This window comes from Periophthalmus magnuspinnatus, chromosome 15 (assembly GCF_009829125.3).
Source record: "Periophthalmus magnuspinnatus isolate fPerMag1 chromosome 15, fPerMag1.2.pri, whole genome shotgun sequence".
NCBI classification, from domain to species: Eukaryota; Metazoa; Chordata; class Actinopteri; order Gobiiformes; family Gobiidae; genus Periophthalmus; species Periophthalmus magnuspinnatus.
This window is the reverse complement of record NC_047140.1, coordinates 26,531,970-26,551,587: the sequence shown is the minus strand read 5'-3', so window position 1 is coordinate 26,551,587 and position 19,618 is coordinate 26,531,970. Positions and strand designations below refer to the sequence as shown.

General features: G+C 37.3%; 6 protein-coding genes across 6 annotated transcripts; 4 read left to right on the top strand and 2 right to left on the bottom strand.

The window, feature by feature from the left end:
• Positions 1-179: 179 nt before the first annotated feature.
• paox (polyamine oxidase) lies at positions 180-5,322 on the top strand. Its single transcript, XM_033980014.2, has 10 exons — positions 180-464; positions 1,543-1,719; positions 2,186-2,313; positions 2,393-2,568; positions 2,854-3,032; positions 3,504-3,673; positions 3,757-3,842; positions 4,155-4,267; positions 4,337-4,485; positions 4,784-5,322. The coding sequence occupies exons 1-10, from the start codon at positions 299-301 to the stop codon at positions 4,931-4,933; spliced, it is 1,494 nt and encodes a 497-aa protein (XP_033835905.1). The 5' UTR covers positions 180-298; the 3' UTR covers positions 4,934-5,322.
• Positions 5,323-5,591: 269 nt separating this feature from the next.
• Positions 5,592-7,482, top strand: mtg1 (mitochondrial ribosome-associated GTPase 1). The gene is made up of 11 exons (XM_055227172.1): positions 5,592-5,755; positions 5,816-5,882; positions 5,988-6,090; positions 6,160-6,246; positions 6,330-6,386; positions 6,462-6,552; positions 6,638-6,699; positions 6,772-6,868; positions 6,960-7,041; positions 7,125-7,237; positions 7,327-7,482. The coding sequence occupies exons 1-11, from the start codon at positions 5,656-5,658 to the stop codon at positions 7,422-7,424; spliced, it is 957 nt and encodes a 318-aa protein (XP_055083147.1). The 5' UTR covers positions 5,592-5,655; the 3' UTR covers positions 7,425-7,482.
• Positions 7,483-7,491: 9 nt separating this feature from the next.
• On the bottom strand, positions 7,492-9,221 carry sprn (shadow of prion protein). The gene is made up of 2 exons (XM_033979983.2): positions 9,174-9,221; positions 7,492-8,713 (listed from the first exon to the last, which is right to left on the bottom strand). Exon 2 carries the CDS (start codon positions 8,711-8,713, stop codon positions 8,246-8,248), a length of 468 nt encoding a protein of 155 aa, XP_033835874.1. The 5' UTR covers positions 9,174-9,221; the 3' UTR covers positions 7,492-8,245.
• A 299-nt stretch (positions 9,222-9,520) lies between these two features.
• Positions 9,521-12,866, top strand: echs1 (enoyl CoA hydratase, short chain, 1, mitochondrial). The gene is made up of 8 exons (XM_033979529.2): positions 9,521-9,672; positions 10,913-11,110; positions 11,181-11,308; positions 11,865-11,964; positions 12,043-12,147; positions 12,210-12,329; positions 12,416-12,483; positions 12,547-12,866. Exons 1-8 carry the CDS (start codon positions 9,582-9,584, stop codon positions 12,610-12,612), a joined length of 876 nt encoding a protein of 291 aa, XP_033835420.1. The 5' UTR covers positions 9,521-9,581; the 3' UTR covers positions 12,613-12,866.
• A 1,227-nt stretch (positions 12,867-14,093) lies between these two features.
• Positions 14,094-15,067, top strand: fuom (fucose mutarotase). The gene is made up of 6 exons (XM_033979719.2): positions 14,094-14,188; positions 14,379-14,447; positions 14,510-14,580; positions 14,657-14,755; positions 14,819-14,892; positions 14,979-15,067. Exons 1-6 carry the CDS (start codon positions 14,104-14,106, stop codon positions 15,043-15,045), a joined length of 465 nt encoding a protein of 154 aa, XP_033835610.1. The 5' UTR covers positions 14,094-14,103; the 3' UTR covers positions 15,046-15,067.
• A 27-nt stretch (positions 15,068-15,094) lies between these two features.
• si:ch211-217g15.3 (uncharacterized protein LOC368914 homolog) lies at positions 15,095-16,915 on the bottom strand. Its single transcript, XM_033979718.2, has 4 exons — positions 16,854-16,915; positions 16,709-16,772; positions 16,023-16,060; positions 15,095-15,939 (listed from the first exon to the last, which is right to left on the bottom strand). The coding sequence occupies exons 1-4, from the start codon at positions 16,859-16,861 to the stop codon at positions 15,267-15,269; spliced, it is 783 nt and encodes a 260-aa protein (XP_033835609.1). The 5' UTR covers positions 16,862-16,915; the 3' UTR covers positions 15,095-15,266.
• Positions 16,916-19,618: the final 2,703 nt, after the last annotated feature.

Below are 19,618 nucleotides of genomic sequence, written 5' to 3'. Positions count from 1 at the left end.
GTACATTTAAACTATATAGAGTACAAACATCTCAGAAATGCATATTTATGTTACCCTTTGTGATGTTGAGCAAACGATGAATTGTTAACTCGGCAGACACTAAATTATAGCGTGGTTATGTTTTGATCCATGAGTCTTATCTTATTTGGAAAGTACAACCGGAAGCAGTAGACACGTGTGACCTTTGTGTTGCCATAGTTCACTTCCGCTTCATCTTGCTGTTACACGACAAAGTAAGTTTTACAGACCCTGGCCAACACAAAGCCTGGTTGTGTGTATTTAAGATAAAACTCTCTATATGGACTCCGTGAAGTCAGAAAACATAAACGCTAAAATAGTAATCGTAGGAAGCGGAATAGCAGGAATATCAGCGGCTGTGGAGCTCACAGCTGCAGGTTTTACAAATGTGCAGATTCTTGAAGCGACAGGGAGAAGCGGAGGAAGGATCAAGACCGGTAGACTGGGTAAGCAATGTTTATTACACCAGGGTAAAAAGACAGCCAAATTTGATCATCTGTGTGTTAAAATCCACGCCCTTATGAATGCAGAACATAGAAATAATATGGTTCTGTCAAGGAGCTCTGAAATCTACAGGGAGATTCGCTTACATTTCTGGATTCTGCTGCATTTTAGTCATTATTTTTGTTGACAATAATGGGCTTATTACAACACCTTGGTGAGAGCTTATCTGTGCTTAAAACTCTTCAATAAACAATAGGCCTATGCTTTTACATGGCATGTTTAATAATTTATTTAAATAATTTCAGCAATTATTTTCAAGCATAGTATACATCTAAAAATCAGCTGAACCCCCCGTTATTCTAGACAGGACAGTTTTTCACGTTGCCTGCATTGTCATTTTAAAACCTTTTCACAATAAGAAAAGTGACAGATGACAAGAAAGTTACCAGTGAGAAATGTAAGCAAGCCCAGTGACAAAGGTTAAGTGTTAAGGCTATATTATTTTGATTATTTCTATATAATATTAAATTGCTACTAGAGTAAATAAAACTAAATTCCTTTTGTTAATTTTATTGCAACTATTCAAAATTCCCACTTTACCCAGTGTTATTAACAGTGCTCCTCATAGTGTCACAAAAAACACACTGAAAAATTGTCTCAATTCTATTTACCTGCTTTACATACATCCTGTAGCTTTGTTCAGAAGGTCTTCTTGTCAGACCATTGTAAGAGACAAAACCACATCATGGAGCTGCTGAAAGGAACATACCATTTTGTCATTTGCATTTGTCATTTTTCAGAGGAAGGCTACTGGAAACTGCTGAAACATGTAAAGCAAGAAAACAAAGTCCTGTCTGATGAAAATAATTAATATTTAACTGCTTAAAACTGAAGACAGAATGAAACTTTAAGACACTGAAGAATTGTTTTAGTGTTTTAAATTGGTTAGCCTAATGTGTTATGTGTGTGTGTTATAGTTACTGTAAAGAAATATCTTATTCAACAGTCATAAAACTTAAGAAAAACCTGAAGTGTGCATTCAAGATTAATTATAAACCCAGCTCTGTAATGTTTATCCAGGCGATAATGTTGTGGAGATAGGAGCCAACTGGATCCATGGCCCAAGTGAAGAGAACCCAGTGTTCTGTCTGGCTCGTCGGTATGGCCTGCTGGACCCAGAAGCACTCACACCCGAAAACCAGGCCATGGAGGTTGGAGGACACCCCCCATGGGTTCCCAACTTCTTCACCAGCACAGGTTAAAATCTGTATTGAAATTAATTAAAATAAGCCCACATCCACATGAAGTCCTATTAAAGTATCTTTTATCTTTTGATAATAACAACAGAACTGATATCACTAATGTATCCCAGGTTTGAACTGTATCTCAGTATATCTTGTAAGTGAAGATTTTTACACATTCACTTCATGGAGACCTCACTTATGGGACAAACATCAGGTCTCCATGACATAAATCCTTTCTTATTAGATCAACAACATGATTTAAAGTTTAGATATAGGTTAAATTATAAAGGTTAGGTGAGAAGTAACTATAGTTAAGCTTAGAATCAGTCTCCAGGAAATGAAGTCAATGTAATGTCCCGATAAGACATGCAAATCCTACATGCATGTGTGTCCTTGATGGTGAGGATCTGCATATCTGCTGCTCTGAGCCACATAATGTAGCAGAATGATGTATGTACTTTTGTTTTATTACCTTCAAGGCCGCAAGCTGGATGCAGAATGTATACTTCCTCTTCAGATGACATGTCTTGAAATCCTTGAGGAAAGTTCATCGTTTGAGGGCAAAGAAGAGCCTTTTCCCAGTGTAGGGGAATTCATTTGCTCAAAGGTATAGCTTTTTCCTCCACAGTCCCATTTTTATTCTGTAGTTTTCATTTTGATGACTGATGTCCTTTCGTGGTGCACAGGCCTTAGAGAAGTGGGCAGATGCAGACAAAGCCACCAGATCCTTAGGTTTTTCTGTAGTCAGTAACTTGCTGAAGGGTGAATGCTGTGTCAATGGCACTCACAGTCTGGATGAAGTAGGTCTTGGAGCATTTAGCCTCTACAAAACTCTACCAGGACTCGACTGCACATTTCCAAAGTTAGTACCCTTATTTATTTATATTATACATACATACATACATACATACATACATACATACATACATACATACATACATACATACATGCATACATACATGCATACATACATACATACATACATACATACATACATACATACATACATACATACATACATACATACACATTTTAGTAAGCAGATTAAAAACAAACATTACCAGTAGATGAACCCACAGATTATTGCATTTACATATCACCATTTATGTATGTGTTTAATTAACATACATCTCTCCAATTTTGGCAGAGGTTATGAAGGCTTGATACAGAACCTGCTATCGGAGCTCCCTTCAGATACAGTGAAATACAATTGTCCCGTTCGTTGCATTGAGTGGAACAACACAGAGACGGAAAGCCCTGTGATAGTCGAGTGTGAAGATGGAGACAGGATGACAGCAGACCATGTTATTGTCACAGTCTCCCTGGGTATGGTTCATCTATAATTTTCTAATGTTTAATAATAGGATCTGTGCATATCAGCGCCTGGCAACCTTACAATCCCTACTTCTTGTCCAGTTTTTTTTCTCTGAGGTTTTGAATAAATATTTAAAGATAAGGCAGTGGACAGAGAGCTGCGTGTGAATGTCACTGACAACATGTTAAACACTACACAAATAAAATTAATACTTCACCGGAGGACACTTCTGTGCTCATGCTAAAACAACACCATAAACTGAAGTATTCTATATATAAAAATAATTGGGTAGTCTTTATTTAAATTAATTTGAATTTTAATAGGTTGTTTATTTTATGTTTTAATAAAAGTGAAAGTTAGCTTTGAGACACAGTGAGCTAGCTAGCGTGCGGCTGTGCACAGAGCCTATTGTGGTTACAAAATAATTCTTAGTTATTGAATGTTTCAGATGAGATTAGACCCTCTAACTAATTTTCTCACAGGATACCTCAAGAAACACCATTCAACATTGTTTCGACCTCCTCTTCCTCTTCACAAACTGCACTCAATTCAGAGACAAGGTTTTGGCACAAACAATAAAATATTTGTGGAATTTGACTCAGCCTGGTGGGATGCTGACTGCGAGGTCATGCATTTCTTGTGGGAAGATGAAGTGAGAGTTCTTCCAAAATGTTTTGTAATCATTGGTCATGTGTATTTCAAAACAGTTTACATTTTTGCTCTGTGACCCTTCAGAATTCCTTAGTGGATAAAACATTGGACCTGCAGTCTTCGTGGATAAAGAAGTTATTTGGCTTCACTGTTTTGAAACCCACTGAGAGGTTAGGAAGATTAATAAACCCAAAATGCAATTACAAAGACATGCTATAATGATTTTATGATAATATGGAGCAGGTATCTAGTCACTCACTATGATGTTGCAATGCAGGTTATTCAGTTTGCTTTACTTTTATAAATTATTTCTTACCAAAAAGACAATTTACAATGTCAAAGTCACAATCTTTACTTTGCTTGGCATGTTTTCTCCAACAGTGCAACATATCTTATGATTGATTGCTGCAAAAATGTTGCTATGACAAGTGAAACTAACATTATCTCCATAAGTGTAATGTGAAGTTTCTTTTTGCCTACAGATATGGTCATCTTCTTTGTGGCTGGATTGCTGGCCATGAATCAGAGTATATGGAAACCCTTTCTGATCAAGAGGTGACACAAGCTGTAACTCAACTTATAAGAAGATTCACAGGTGGGTTCAGTATAAGCATAAACCCATTTTGAGAGTGAACAGATAAATGAGACTAAACTGTTTGTTCAGGTAACCCCATCCTCACACCAAAGAGGGTTCTGCGCTCTCAGTGGTTCCATAATCCATGGACTTGTGGATCGTACAGTTTCCCAGGAACAGGCTGCTCATCTCAAGACCTCAAAAATCTGGCGGAACCTCTTCCAACAACTGGACCACAGGTAAACAGTTTTTATGTTGTAGAAAAGATGGCGCCTTGATATGGCGTTGATTTTGCATAGTAGGACTGTTTTAAGTTGCTGATGTAATAGATGTGGTAACGTGATCCACACATATACCATGGCACTTATGTCATGTAATAAAATATTTCATATAGAAACCTGTAAGTGTTCACCATACAAGTAAAAAAAATCCACATACATTCCAAATAAAAGTTAAGGCCGCATTTGTAAAAAAAAAACAAAAAAAAAACTCAACTATTTTTGACACTGTATCCAAATAGTTCTTTGTGTCTTTCAGCCACTGCAGGTGCTGTTTGCTGGTGAGGCTACTCATCCTTGTTTCTACTCTACGGTGCATGGGGCTCTGCTGACGGGACAGAGAGAGGCAGACAGACTACTCTCTCACTACTCCAGCACTTCCACCAATCATGTTCTATCAAAACTTTAGATGAAGTCATAACTAACTATGCAACTTATGAAGTATGTACAATGTTCACTTTATGAAAATATGACTTACATGATGTACTTGATAAATATGGATCATTAAGATAAGGCCTTATTCCAAAGATCAGTGATGTTTCAGAGAGCAGATCTGGTTGACACTGGGATTCTTGTTTTTAAATGGGGGTATTGAAAGTTCAATTTTTATTTTATTTTTTATTGATAATGTTAACACTCAACAGTTTAATCCTTTATTATGATGATTCTTGCAGTGTCGATTTTTTTTGTTTTAATAAAAGGCATACTGTTTGTAAAAAGTAGCTTTAAAATCATTTATGCTTAACCCATCTGATATATAACATATAAAATAAATACAAGTGTATTTCTTTAAATGTTTATGGAGTTTGCGTCTCACTTAATTGATATCATCTTCTAATTCCAAACCTGCTAGAATTCTTTAAACTCATTTCATCTCTGATAATAAAACTATTAAGTAGTTTTACTGATCAAAGTATTGGCTATCTCAAATCACCATGAACTTTTGTTCCTGTAAGATCTACTCTTAAACATTAGAGGGCAGTATTGCAGACAACTGTCCCCGGAACTACAAAGCGTAGCAGTGATATCTAGTCGACGTGTAAACAGTGTAACACATGTTATCATCGCCTCAGCCTAATATTTATTTTTCCTTCTTAACCATGTATTGACTATTTATTGAAGAGTGAAGGGATGAAACTCTACCAAGCACTTTGTAATGGCAGTTTTAGAAGCGCGTTTGACTTCGGTGGACGGGACGTAGCGCACTGGTTCCCGGGACACATGGCAAAAGGTTGAACAACTTCAAAATAAAGCTTCAGCTGAATTGTGCACAAACTGTGTTTTGTTTTAGGGTTGAAGCAGATGAGAGCCAACCTGAAGAGTGTAGACTGCATTATAGAAATCCACGATGCCAGAATATCCTCAGATTCCTGTGTATCTCTATGGACAATATATGATTTCTGTTAGTTTGAGTTGTGTTTACGAAAACGTTTTCATTTATGATTCTTTGACTATAACCACATTCCCTTTTCTGGGAGAAACCCAGTGTTTCAAGAGACCTTGGGTGTCAGGCCACACCTCCTTGTCTTGAACAAGATGGATTTAGCTGACATGTCACAGAAAAGGGTCTGTTGGCTACAGATATCTCAGGTGCATCTGATTCTTAATTATCTAATAATCCGTTTATTTCTATAGAAAATACATGATCAGCTGCACAGTAATGGAATCCAAAAAGTTCTCTTCACAGACTGTCTAAAACAAAGAGATGAAAATGTTAAAAAGGTTATTTAATCTATTTTCCTATTATTAATATATGCTGTTGTTATCCATTCTACTGATGCTATGTTTTTACTTTATGTCTGTAGTTGGTTCCAAAGGTGATGGAAATCCTTGAAAACAATCCTCGTTTCAACAGAGATGAGGTAATTGTACAAGATATTTATAGAAAATGTATAGAAGAATTTATTTCTCAAATGCCATTTGTTTTATTCATGCAGAATCTAGATTATTGTTTAATGGTTATTGGAGTTCCCAATGTGGGAAAGTCATCTCTTATTAACTCATTGAGAAGAACATATTTAAAGAAAGGTAAGGTAACATAAAAATGAAATTAAATGTACAAAAAGAAACCCACCTGTGGTTTCTTTTTAGTCGATGTATTTTCTTCTCTCAGGCCGTGCGTCTCGAGTTGGAGGAGAGCCAGGCATAACTAAAGCAGTCCTGACTAAAATACAGGTTTAATGCAGTCAAGTGTCTAGAAATCAAAATAAATACATGGATTTTTCATTATAAACTATATTTTTGCAGGTTTGTGAACGGCCATTAATGCATTTGTTAGACACTCCAGGGGTCTTGCCTCCTAAAATAAATGATGTTGAAACAGGAATGAAGTTGGCTTTATGTGGCAAGTGACATTAATGCATTGCAGTAAACCTATTTAAATTATACATGTATGAATTTTGTCTATTGTTTTAACATTTTTTGCTCATATTCAGGTACTATACTGGACCATTTAGTTGGAGAAGAAATCATTGCAGATTACTTGCTCTATTCTTTGAACCGTCTCCAAAAATTCAAGTTAGTTTTTTTTTTTTTTCTATAAAACTCAATATACATGGATTTTTGATGGTGATTTACTCTTTACACATTTTTATGCCCAGCTATGTGGAAAGATATGACCTCCAAGAGCCTTGCGATGACATCCAACATGTCCTTAAGCGTATATCAGTAAAACTGGGAAAGACCCAAAGAGTTAAAGCCATTACGGGAGTAGGTAAGGGAATATTGTTCTGGTCACAATTATGTACCATAATTAATACATTTGTATAAAGTTTCATTTTTATTTTTTTTATTTTTTTACAGGAAATGTAACCATCACTGTTCCAAACTACAGTGCTGCAGCATATGATTTCATCCGAGCGTTTAGAAAAGGAGAACTTGGACGAGTGATGCTGGACTGAGCCAAACCAAGGAAAAACATTCATAATTGTGCAAAACTGTAAATAAAGGAATTAAACTCAGTTTATTGAGGTATGGCCTTTAATTTAGTGATAACGTGTAAAGAAGTTTTTACATACATATATTTACAGAAGTGCTCTTGCAAATATTCAAGTGCATACAAATATGAAAACAGTGTTGCACCTGAGTGTCTCAGCAGGTAAAAAAGCTCAAGTCACTTCAGAAAAGTGAATACAAGTAAAAGACATGTATAAACTGGTTGAATAAATAAAACTTAAATCTTATTTTTCATCTGAACAAGAAATACATTTTGATTTTAATTGAAATACAGTGTGTAAAATCTTTTTTTGTATATTTCAACTTGTTAAAGAAAGAATAATAAAATAATAGCGTTTGGTGTATCACAACAAAAGTAGAGGATAAGGGACAGCTCCAAAACAGGGATTATACTTTTGTTTCTGTGATTTCTTACACAGTATGGCACTGTTGTTGTTTTTTTTTATATGATGAAAATAAGTTGATTTAGCAGCTTTATATTTCTATAACTATGTACAGATCTATAAAGTATTTGAATTTGGCACCTTCATTTTTATAAAAACAATATAGGTGAAGGTGCAAGTGTCTTTTTATGGCACATTGCATACAGTGCTGGTAATGCAGATTTGGCAGTTGGAACAAATATATAATGTATACAGTACAAGTACAGTGATCAGTTCACATATTTGTGATTGTCCACTTCAACAGTTTTTCCAGCACAAGGAAAAGACACAGGGCAGACAGAGGGGTCCTGATCATCAAAACAGTCGCAACCTGTAAAACATTTCTACAGTGCAGTGCCATGGAAGAACCTGTTTAAAGTGAACAGAGCAGCAACAACAAAAGACACCATCTGAGGAAGAGAGTATGCACTTTTACAGGAGCCTGACAGTTGTGCATCAAAGTAGTTTGTCCTGTTGTAATAGTCCAGCTCTTCCTCTGAGCTGTCTGCTTTGCTGCGGCGATAGGCGGAGGCATACCAACCATCTGCTGTTAAAGCCACTGCTGCTCCTGCTGCTGCTGCAGCCGCCACTCGCACCGGGGACGATCGGCCTGCTGCTCTGAAGCGGGACCGGGTCCCACCAAAAGGGCCCCCTGCCCTGTAGCTGCCCGAGGTAGAGCTACGAGAAGGAGACCCTCGGGACGAACCCCTGGACCCTCCTCGGCCTCCTTTGGACAGAACAGGGTCACACAGGAAAGCACAGAACAGGAGGCAGATCCAGCATGTTGCAGCCAGCTGGTTCATTCCAAACATCTGCAAACAGAATGGTAACCGGTGAAATAAACACACCCACATAAACTGTATGGATAATCTTGCTGCAGGGTTAGTAATAATCAGGTGAATATGAGCAATTAGACCATTAGCCATGACTCATAATAATTATAAATAGAGTTGCATTATAATAGCAATAGCAGCTGCAGGCCTGGGCCATAACATAACAACAAAAACGACTCAATAATCAGCATCAAGGATGAAAATCCTGTTTTGGGCATAAAGCTTTTGAAATGTGTTAAGTCACACATCTTTATCAACAAGCCACAGTGGTCTAAAGACATGACAGGACATGCCAAAGCATTTACGACTGCACCTCAAGTTGATTTAAGTGTCCAAATAGCCTTATTGTTTTAGGCCAATAATTAGCCCATCCTTAACGTGCCGCTGCCCACCCTTTTAATTTAGGCCGTTTTTACTATGGCATCTATAATGTACTAACCTCTAATCGACGACTATTGTTTTCTTCTTTTCTATGGCTTCTGTTCAGAGATGCAGAGATGCACGCGACCGTAAAAAGGCGCGTTCACGCAGGCGTCTCCTGGAGCGCGTCGTGTAACCGCTGTCCGCACAATCAAATGATCAGGTTCACGGGGCATTGACGAGACCAGTTAAGGTTTTGTGGTTTTATAATGTTGTCCCAATTGCCAATAATAAGATTAGAAAATGAAAAACATAAAAGGGTTCAGCATCACTATGTGCTATTCCACCTGCGGTCTATAGGTGGCGGCTGTGAGCGTTGCCACTAGATGCTACTACTGTGAAAATTGCAAAGAAGAAAACACAGCGAGAAGTAAAGAAGCAAGGAGCCATTTGTAGCACTTATCTGTCTTGTTACTGTGATACTGTGATGGCTTTTTTGTGCAGAAGTGCGGCTCTGCTCCTCAGACCGTGCAAAACTGCGCCGGTTGCCCTGTCTGCGGCTCGTCTCTGCAGCTCAGGTCTGTGTTTACGTGTGTTTGTTTTGCATTTTGAACATGGCCCTGCCACAAAGTCACTCACTGTGGGTCACTGGCAGACCCTTTTGGAAATTAGGGGTATTAGGTGCATATTTACAGATAAAACAGCAGTTAATTATCTTTAATGAACATCCAGTAACTATTTTATTTGAACGTTTTTTTTTTATTACATGACACTTTGGTAACTCTGGGAAACTTTTTTTTAAATTCATCCTTAATACAGGAGCTACAGTGTAAAAATGTCAGTTAAAGACCCTATTTAATTGTGATTGTGAAGTTGTAATTTCTTACTGTTTAGTTTTTATTTCATCAAGCAGTAGTCAATTTTGTCACAGATACCAAAGCAAAAAAATAAAAATAAAAAATCAAGTAAAAGTATCACATGAGAAAATCTACATAAGTAAAAATATTAAAGTACCTGTTTAAAAATGTACTTAAAGAGTAAAAAGTAAAGGTATTGCACATAGATTTTGAGAACTAATGAAGCTTCAAATGTAGTGATTCTGATAAAGATTTGTGTGATTTTGTGAGTTTTGATCAGCAAACAACTGAATCGATTAGGTTGTTTTGTTTTTGGGTTTTTTTTGGCTATTTTTATTTGTATATTTTTGTTTGCTCAAATTGTGAACTTAATAAACATAACCCCACAGCATTTTCAACAGCTTTCCAACAATCATAAAAAAATACTTTGTACTTTTTACTCCACTACATTTTTGAATGGGACTGAAAAGTAAGATACCTTCTCTCAAATGTAATGAAGTAAAAGTGAAGTATCCCCTTCAAAATTGACTTAAGTACAAATTCTAGGTATGTATACTTTACTTAAGAACAATACTTTACTAGTTTTACTTTGTTACATTCCACCACTGACATCAAGTATAGCAATTTACTACTGCAGCCTGTAGAATGTTTTTTTTTTATTATATGGGGCACTGCAGAGTCATCTCAGTGGTTACACTTGACCTTTCACTTGGAGAGTAAATGATTGTAAGATGTGTTTTAGATAACCTCAACAATGACTGGCCTCTCCTCACATTACAAGTTCACAATAACTATACAATGAAATAGTATTGAGAAATTCTAATCTGTCAAGTGGACAAAAAGTTGCAGGAGTTGTAGGAGGAGTTTTTCTTTTACTATGGATCATACCTGGACGACTGAGGGATTACACTTATATCAATAAAATGCTGAGAGAGTTGATTATTACTTTGTTTTGGCACAGGTGGTCAGTATGAATACATTGTAGTGGAAAAACGAGGAGAGAAGAAGAATGTTGGGTTCATCCAGCTGAACAGACCCAAAGCCTTGAATGCGCTCTGTGACGGTCTGATGAGGGAAGTGGGCCATGCTTTGGACAGTTTTGAAGCCGACAATGGCGTTGGAGCTATTGTTATTACAGGCAGTGAAAGGGCATTTGCAGGTAAGTTTTTCCTTCAACTTATTCCTAAAAATAAATTTAGATTTGTGTAACATTTTAATTTAAATTTTAGCCGGAGCTGACATTAAGGAGATGCAAAACCGAACATTTCAGGAGTGTTATGGGGGGAACTTCCTGGCACACTGGAATAGAGTATCAACAGTGAAGAAGCCTGTTATTGCTGCGGTCAATGGGTTTGCTGTAAGTGAGTCTATACCTTTCACAGTAATTACAATTGAAGCAGTCCTTAGGGAGTTGCAAAGCTAGTAGTTTGTACGTATCCTGCATAAATGAATACAGCAGTTGTGACAGAAGAAAAGTTAAAAAAATATATATATATGCTGGTGGTGATGTCTGAAATGATGGTGACCCAAGAATGGAAAGAAAAACATTGTCTGTATTACTGATCAATACATACAATAGTCTTATTTAGAGGTAGGCAATATATTGAAATATAAATAATATGAATCTTGTTTTGAAGATAGGCAAATGTGACTTTCTGGGGTATCATTTATAAAAACAAGGCTATAAAAGTGATATTTTTGCACTTTGGGTCACTTTGTAGTCCTTTTATCTGATACTAAACCTCAAGTACTGCATTTAAAGACGCATATTATTATATTTCTATGTGGATTGCCAATATATATTCTGATTATAGATCTCGGGAAGCTATATACATTTCGCCCACTAGTCTTATTATATTGTGAGCACACAGTCCCTCGTGGCCTTATATTCATATAATTTTGTTTCCTTTTAGCTGGGTGGAGGTTGTGAGCTGGCAATGATGTGCGATATCATCTACGCTGGAGAAAAGGCACAGTTTGGCCAACCAGAGATTCTTTTGGGAACTATTCCTGGTAAATGTCACTCTGACATTGAGGGTAGTATATTGTGTACTCGCAGAAATCATTGGATGTATTTGCGCTTGTCTGCAGGTGCTGGAGGGACTCAGCGGTTGACTCGTGCAGTGGGAAAGTCTCTTGCTATGGAGATGGTACTGACAGGGGACAAAATCGGTGCACAAGAAGCAAAACAGTCTGGTAGAGAATCGTGCCATTGTAATGTTCTTTAAACCACTGTAGCTCATTTTTGTGTTTCTTAGGTTTGGTGAGTAAAGTTTGTCCTGTGGATCAGCTGGTGCCAGAAGCTGTTAAATGTGGTGAGAAAATTGCAGCTAATTCCAAGCTTGTGTCTGCCATGGCTAAAGAGGCGGTCAATGCAGGTTTGTATTTAAATATGACTCAAAATAACGCTCCACGAAAAATACTGTTATGATGATATTAGAATAATTTATTATTATTTTTTCAGCTTTTGAACTGACTTTGGCTGAAGGCAATCGTTTAGAAAAGCGGTTATTCCATGCAACATTTGCTACAGTAAGTCAGAAATGGTCTTACTGTGAGTAGTAAGTGTTACTGACGTTGAGATTTTTGTTTCAGAATGATCGTAAAGAGGGTATGACTGCGTTTGTAGAGAAGAGAAAAGCAAGTTTCCAAGATAATTAAACTTCAAAGAGCGCTCTTGACTGAAATGTGACTGTCTGGATAATTCAAACATTACTGATAAATTACAAAACAGAATGTGTGAGTTTTAGTTGTGATACAATGTGATGCTTTGTCTTCATGGCCTCTGGATGTGGGACACTATTACTGTCATAACAGTTTTTGTACAAAAAAATGAAATTAATTTGCCTTTTAATTTACACATTATGTTTGCCTTTTGTATATATATTTCCGAAATAAACCTATGTAGTTGATTACAGTCTATCATACAATAATGCAGGATTGATTTTCAGACGAATGGTGAATCTGTAATATTTTGCATCACCGCCAGGTGGCGCTGATGGACTACAGTAGGCCGAGGTGGCGCATGGTGCGTAGTTTATGGGTGCGCAATGTGCGCAAATAGCAATGTTACATTGTGCTCAGACGCTTCGCCAATAGTATACAAATAATTGTTTTAACCACCTAAAAGGCAAAATGAACCAGATAAACCGTGAATCCTTATTATAATAATTTATTGTAATTACTTATTTCCAACTGATGTGAATGTGAATGTGAAGGCCTTTAACTCTAACGGAACCTATTTTTACTCGAACCTTTTTAGGCTATTCATAATATTTAGTCCTTCAAAACTGTAGTCTCTACTTCAAAGAACAGTCCAGAACAAATTTGGCCCCTGTGTGCCTGCCTTTGTCCCGCATCTGCAGTCAGCTCGGGGCACCTTTATTTCTGATCTTCACAGGACAGCGCCACATACTTCACAAGGCCATGGCCTAATTGATTTTAATTTTCTTTCAATATTTCCTTAGATCTTGCTTTCTTGTCTGCCCCCTGGAACAGACTTTAAAGGAAGGAGAGAAAAAATGCTCTCCTCTCACTGCAGGGAAGAACAAAAGTCTTCTTCAGAGGGCGACGAGAGTCCCACTCTGAGGCTACTGAAAGGTCAAAATAATAAATGTAGACTCACTGCGCGCACAAAGAGGGCAAAACGTTACATTTTGGCAGCGCAGAGCCTTATGGCGTGATAAACTCATTTAAAGAACCTCAAATAAAGAGAAGCAGCGTGAGTCCAGGGAGCAGAATGGGGCTGTCAGTCCAGCAGACAGGCCTGGCTCCAGCGGGGCCTTTTCTCTGCTCAGCGGCGGCTTCATGAGAAAAAGGAAAATATGCATTCAGAAATGGGCTATAACCTCGACTATAGACGCATTATATCAAACGCAGCGGATCATTCACGAGCTTTTATTTCACACACACCACTCTGCAATAAAATGACTCAGGAACAGCCCAATGAAATGGGTCACAGCAGAATTATTAGTGTATAAACAGCCTGTTATTGCGCGCACCAGCACACTCACTCTGCCCAAAACCCAACCAACAATCAAGCCATTTTTTTCCTTCTTTGCGCTAAACGTCTTTGGAGCGAATGCGGAAGTTGGATTAAATGCATCTCTCGCTCTGTAACAATCTTTATTTCCGCAGTTTGGTGCAGACATCATGGTTGTGTTGAAAGGAATCCCTCATATTCTGTCCCCTGAGCTGCTCTATGCTCTGGCTAAAATGGGACACGGGGACGAACTTGGTAAGGTTTGACTGGTTCACATTTCTAAACAGGATAGACTTGTGTTATAAAAAGGCTCAATGCCAAGTACAAAGAGCATCTGTCAACTCTGTTTCTATTGGCGACTCAAACTCTGCACAAATGTGTGTAATGCGGACACTTGCAGCCTGTGGGCACAAAAATATAATTCATCTGGTGCCTTGTTTTATAGTCCTCGCTGATGCCAACTTTCCAACATCTTCAATTTGTGCCCATGGTCCAAAAGAGATCAGAGCTGATGGTGAGATGACTTTAAAACCCTTAACAATGTCAACAATTAATATATGTTGCTCTTTTCTTTAGGTTTGGGAATCCCACAACTATTGGAGGCTATTTTGAAACTGATGCCACTGGACACATACGTCCCCTCTCCTGTAGACCCCCATAACCTTGCTCTGATTTCTAATGTGATTTTTTTTTTTTTTTGTCTAACTGGTGTTATCTGTTCAGGCTGCAGTGATGGACCTCGTGGATAGCGACAAAATGAAAGAGTTACCTGTCCCTGTGTGGGGCACGTACTCACACATCCTGCGCCTTAACAGTGCTGAGGTAAAACAACATAAGAAACATGTGGGGGAAGTTTTAATAACTTAATCTTTTGATCTTTTGTAGAGTAATCTTGAGCAAGTTGAGCGCTTTGCTTTTTATGAAAGAGCAAAAAAATCCTTTGCAGTTGTGGCCACAGGGTGTGTGTTGTCCACTATCTCTACAGGCCTAATTTTATATATCAGATCATTTTCATTGTTTTGCTGATAATGTTTCTATTTTACAGTGAAACAGCTTTGTATGGAAATCTTATACTGAAAAAGGGAGTTCTTTCTGCAGAACAACTCATTTGATAAACAAAATGATGTTTATGTTCGGAATTTTGTATTTATTTTACATACATATGTTGCATTCAGTTATTATAAAAGTTTTATTTACAAAATAGCATTCAGTTATGTATTTTGTGATTTTTGTGACTTTATTGAAATAAAGTAATTCAATGAAACATTGTATAACTGCTGATTTAGCCCAAACTAAGACAGTGTTACATGACATCTGACATGATTTATTGAATTCACTGATGGTAAATGGCATCCAGGTCTTCCTCGGGCTCAGTGTGTTTCTTCTGAGTGGGCCAGTCCACAACAGCAGGCTGCAGCTCACTGTTAAAGGGGGTCATCTCTGGGACGTCTTTGTGATAAATGTGGTCCATGTCTTCTTCTGGCTCCAGGTAAAGCCTTGCCTGATTTTCTGCCATTATTTCAGGCTCCAGTGGAATCAGCTGCATGCTAGAGTCAACATCAGCATGGTACAAGTGGTCTTCATCTTTCTCTGGCTCAGAGTGAACTGGACGGACCACCGGATAACCCTGAAATCCCACCACTAGGGGCGCTAAATACTCGTCCAGCTGCGGTTCACTGTGGTAAAGCTCATCCCAGTCTTCTTCAGGCTCTGTATACCGCCGATGTTCTAAGTCTGTTTCTTCATTACTTGTGACATCTTTTACAGGCACTTCAGCAGCAGGGAGGGCATCCTGAATGTTTTCTTCATAGACTTTAACAAGGTCCTTTGTTGAGGGATGTTGGAGATCATCCAAATCTTCTTCAGCCATTTGGTACTGTTTGCCTTCATTTTCCACACTCTTCCAGATTTTCATACTAGGGTCAATGTCAAAACTGGTTTCATCCATGTCTTCAGGAGGCTCCACTTCCACTCCCCAGGAGGCCATACCTTTGTCATCAATGGATCTGTAAAAATATTATGACAGTGAATAGCCCATGTCAAAGCAAACAAGACTTCAGTTTATTTTACTGTGCAAAACGCAACTTACACCCAACCCTTTTGGACTGCTTCACTGCCAAGTTCATCCTTAAATGTCAAGTAATATAAAAGTTATTATTTGATAGAAGTATAATACTTGTAATAATACTCACAATACTCACTTTGTGAATATTCTCTTTAATACAACTCAAGTTTTTATAAATACTGCAGAAATACTATTCTTAAAAAACACAATATTGTACAAAAATATGTCTATATATCAGTGGTTTCCAAAATGGGGGTGAAGACCCCCCAGGTCACGAGATGATTTCTATTCATAGCTGAAAATGTAGTTTTACTGTATTCTATTTTGCTTTTTATATTAAAACCAGTATCTTTTAGTAAAATTAGATAATATAACACAATAAATTATACAACTACAATAATAAACAGGAATAACCTGATTTAACATGTTTTGCCACTTAAAATGAATACAGCTGTAAATGTAATTTTACAATTCAGGTCCCAAGTTGGCTGCATGGACATTTTGGGGGTCCCTGCCTAAAAAGTTTGGGAAACCCTGTAATGTATTATTAGATTTAATGCTTTTAATGGCCATTGCCACAGAAAGAAGAAATGACAAACATGTTTTATCTATAATTTACTTACAGCTTTGTTTAGAGAAAAAAAGGAAAAAAGCGGTGACAAAATAATATCCACTCTTAGTTGTGGTTTTTCGCAGTAGTGAACACTTACCCAGGGTTTTAGTGGCTTTGCTGTGATGCCATTGGTTAGTACAAAAAACAGTAACACAGAAGTCCTATAAAAGAAACAATAGAGGTTAGTGTTGTGTATTTCTGTTATGCATAAAATAGAATTTAAAAACCTGAAAACATCTGACCTGAGCATGGCGTCTCTTTGCTGTTAGATCAAAACAAGAAATGATCAGTTCAGCTGTTCAGGAGAGACCAAAGTTCCCTCAATAAAAGTTACAGATTATGTTTTTGACCTTTGCACTCTTAGATGGCATAACATCAGTGCAGAGTAATGCAAGTCCCATATAAGTAAAAAACAAAAAACAAAATAACAAACAAACAAAAGTGTAAACTGTATTATGTAATATTTTTAACAACGTCGCTCATGAATCATGGCTCTTATATGGGCAAGTTGCTCTACATATCCACAGCACATCTCTTCTACTGAGGCATTCAGCAACATATACTATTAATACTTAAGTGTACGTGATACTGAAATTTACAACGAGCATCATTATATCGCATTATCAGCAGTTAACCAATTGCAAAATACAGCACCTGTATTCATTTTATGATTTATTTTATATTCAGTTTATTGATTTTAAATTAAATACAATGCATATAAAAATGATTCTGTATTAGATTCATTTAAAGATCGGCCCTTTCCTTGGCACTTAATTATTAATAAAATCAGTAAAATATCCCTAGAAAACATACAAATCTAAACAATGGTGTAACATACCCACACAGAAATATAAAATTCACCAGCCACAGTCATCAAACAAACCATACAAGCAATTAATTTGTATCACCCATAACCTTTTCCTCTTTATGGTTACATTAGCAATCTCAACATACTTCTCCTCATAACAAACAAACTACTGTCTTCCAAGGAACAACCAAAAGAGTTTGTTTAATAAATAAGTTATAGAAAAGTAATCATTAAATATTTTATAGAAGCATTTAACATGCTATCTGATTATTATTGAAGCATTTAACTCAACCCCAGTGTGAAGATTAGGAGACCCCAAGTGGAAATATCTTGCCTAGAACAAACTGTATGATTTGTATTTCCCTCTAAATAAAGACAGAATTATTAAATTCTTCTGTAATTACGGCGTCTACACTAATGTAAAACTCACAAACAAACTGTATTATCACAGCTTTATCTACAAACGTGTCATAACTTTGGTGTTGAGTCACTGAAAACTGTTATAGCTCAATATATTCTTGTTTAGAGACAACAGCCAGGCCCACACGGTTATTGAGACCAGCACAAAAGCGATATCATCAGGAAAAGTCACGAACGAAAAAATGTGCAAATACAGAAGAGTTTCATGCCAAGTCTGGAGCTTTTGACACACACAGATCTTACACAGTGAGAGTCTGATACGTCACCCGTCATGCCGCGTTCAAAGGATGGCTCCAGTTTGTCTGCTGTTATCTGCCCTCGCCCGATCAGATCCATGTGTGACAGGCAGCCGTCCGGTCGTACTCCTCCACTGGTGAACATAGCATTGACAAAAGGGAAATTGCTTTATGTTTTGGGGGAAAATAGATAATTAGTTTTCTGAAAATATGTTTTGGAGGATTTCAGTGGAGTACTAGTGATAAACATCTTATGGTGAAACGGGAGAAGAGTCGTAAGTACATAGGCCTTCAACTCAAACCAGGTTAACCACAAGATAACATCAAAATGAACATAGAAACACTGTGTAATATGGGATTAAAACATGAATACGTAACATAAATATCTGTTTATCGATATAGTAAAATATCTATTGCTATTCACATTTAAAAGCATGCTGGATATTAAAACACACACAGTTGTTTACCAAGGTTAGATGTGTATGTATATACCGTATGTATTTACTTTGAATGAAAAGCTCTATTGTGTTAATATGGACACAATTTTGGCCTAAACACTGACCATTTAAAAGTACCGGTTTGGGGTTTTGGCATCAGTGAATGAATACACAGTCCACCCAAATGAAACCGGCAGATGATAACCAGCCCAATTTTGTCTACAACTAAAAAGAACAAAATAATCAGCACTTGACAGGGACATGCAACACACTGTCACCACCCTAAAACAAACGAGGAGCCAAGAATAAATTGGTTTGTCTGTATCTATTTGAATGGAGCACTAAACCATGATTTATGCCCCGGGGACAATGAACATGCTCTAAATGCCACAGCTTGTAACAATTTAGAAGGAAACCACAAAACAAAATATTTGACTCCATTCCCAATTTACTTTTTTGTATGCATTTCTATATTAGTACATGCAAATACTACAATTATGAATAAATAAAGGAAGTATAGGTGCTGGGTGTTCTACTAGAAGTGAAAATATTATTAACCTAAAAGATAATATAACTAGGTATATAATATAACATTACGTAACATAAGTTTTAATGTCTTTTCAAGGGGTTCGGCAAAAATGTCTCTTTTCCAAACTTGCACAATAACGTTTGAGTTAATCCCAAAGCAGTGGTCCCAGAGTGCCACACTTTATATGAGGCAAACCGCTGCTCTGTCTTTACCACAGCCTTCACCATATCCTGTCACACTCACAACATTAAGCAAAACTGGGGTTTTCTTAAATCACTAAAATTAACTCAATGATCTACAATTAAGTTAATTGATGCTTCACGGAGAGCCATTAAACACACATTAGACGGCTCAGAGTGCAGCTTAACCGCATGAATTACAGGGTGAGGGGGAAGGACCTCCACAAAGAGTGAAACATGAAGTGTTGTGACGAGGCCTGCTCAGCACAGGAGCTGTCAGAGCATCAGCCACACTAAACAATTAGGGAGTCATCTGTGCGACAACTGCAGGCCAACATTTAAGCTGCTGATACATACTACTGCCTATAGCCGGGTCTTTTAATAAAGACCATTCATTT

What these genes read in the sequence shown, in the direction of transcription:
- paox (XM_033980014.2), top strand. Translation starts at nt 299, where the DNA reads ATGGACTCCGTGAAGTCAGAAAACATAAACGCTAAAATAGTAATCGTA. An exon ending in GATCAAGACCGGTAGACTGG is followed by an intron (nt 465 to 1,542) that starts GTAAGCAATGTT and finishes ATGTTTATCCAG; the next exon opens with GCGATAATGTTGTGGAGATA. An exon ending in TATTGTCACAGTCTCCCTGG is followed by an intron (nt 3,033 to 3,503) that starts GTATGGTTCATC and finishes ATTTTCTCACAG; the next exon opens with GATACCTCAAGAAACACCAT.
- mtg1 (XM_055227172.1), top strand. Translation starts at nt 5,656, where the DNA reads ATGAAACTCTACCAAGCACTTTGTAATGGCAGTTTTAGAAGCGCGTTT. An exon ending in CTGACATGTCACAGAAAAGG is followed by an intron (nt 6,091 to 6,159) that starts GTCTGTTGGCTA and finishes TTATTTCTATAG; the next exon opens with AAAATACATGATCAGCTGCA. An exon ending in AATGAAGTTGGCTTTATGTG is followed by an intron (nt 6,869 to 6,959) that starts GCAAGTGACATT and finishes GCTCATATTCAG; the next exon opens with GTACTATACTGGACCATTTA.
- echs1 (XM_033979529.2), top strand. Translation starts at nt 9,582, where the DNA reads ATGGCTTTTTTGTGCAGAAGTGCGGCTCTGCTCCTCAGACCGTGCAAA. An exon ending in TAAAGAGGCGGTCAATGCAG is followed by an intron (nt 12,330 to 12,415) that starts GTTTGTATTTAA and finishes TTATTTTTTCAG; the next exon opens with CTTTTGAACTGACTTTGGCT. An exon ending in TCCATGCAACATTTGCTACA is followed by an intron (nt 12,484 to 12,546) that starts GTAAGTCAGAAA and finishes TTTTTGTTTCAG; the next exon opens with AATGATCGTAAAGAGGGTAT.
- fuom (XM_033979719.2), top strand. Translation starts at nt 14,104, where the DNA reads ATGGTTGTGTTGAAAGGAATCCCTCATATTCTGTCCCCTGAGCTGCTC. An exon ending in GGGACACGGGGACGAACTTG is followed by an intron (nt 14,189 to 14,378) that starts GTAAGGTTTGAC and finishes CTTGTTTTATAG; the next exon opens with TCCTCGCTGATGCCAACTTT. An exon ending in AAAAGAGATCAGAGCTGATG is followed by an intron (nt 14,448 to 14,509) that starts GTGAGATGACTT and finishes TCTTTTCTTTAG; the next exon opens with GTTTGGGAATCCCACAACTA.
- si:ch211-217g15.3 (XM_033979718.2), bottom strand. An exon ending in CAAAGCCACTAAAACCCTGG is followed by an intron (nt 16,061 to 16,708) that starts GTAAGTGTTCAC and finishes TTGACATTTAAG; the next exon opens with GATGAACTTGGCAGTGAAGC. An exon ending in GCAGTCCAAAAGGGTTGGGT is followed by an intron (nt 15,940 to 16,022) that starts GTAAGTTGCGTT and finishes ATATTTTTACAG; the next exon opens with ATCCATTGATGACAAAGGTA.
- sprn (XM_033979983.2), bottom strand. Translation starts at nt 8,713, where the DNA reads ATGTTTGGAATGAACCAGCTGGCTGCAACATGCTGGATCTGCCTCCTG.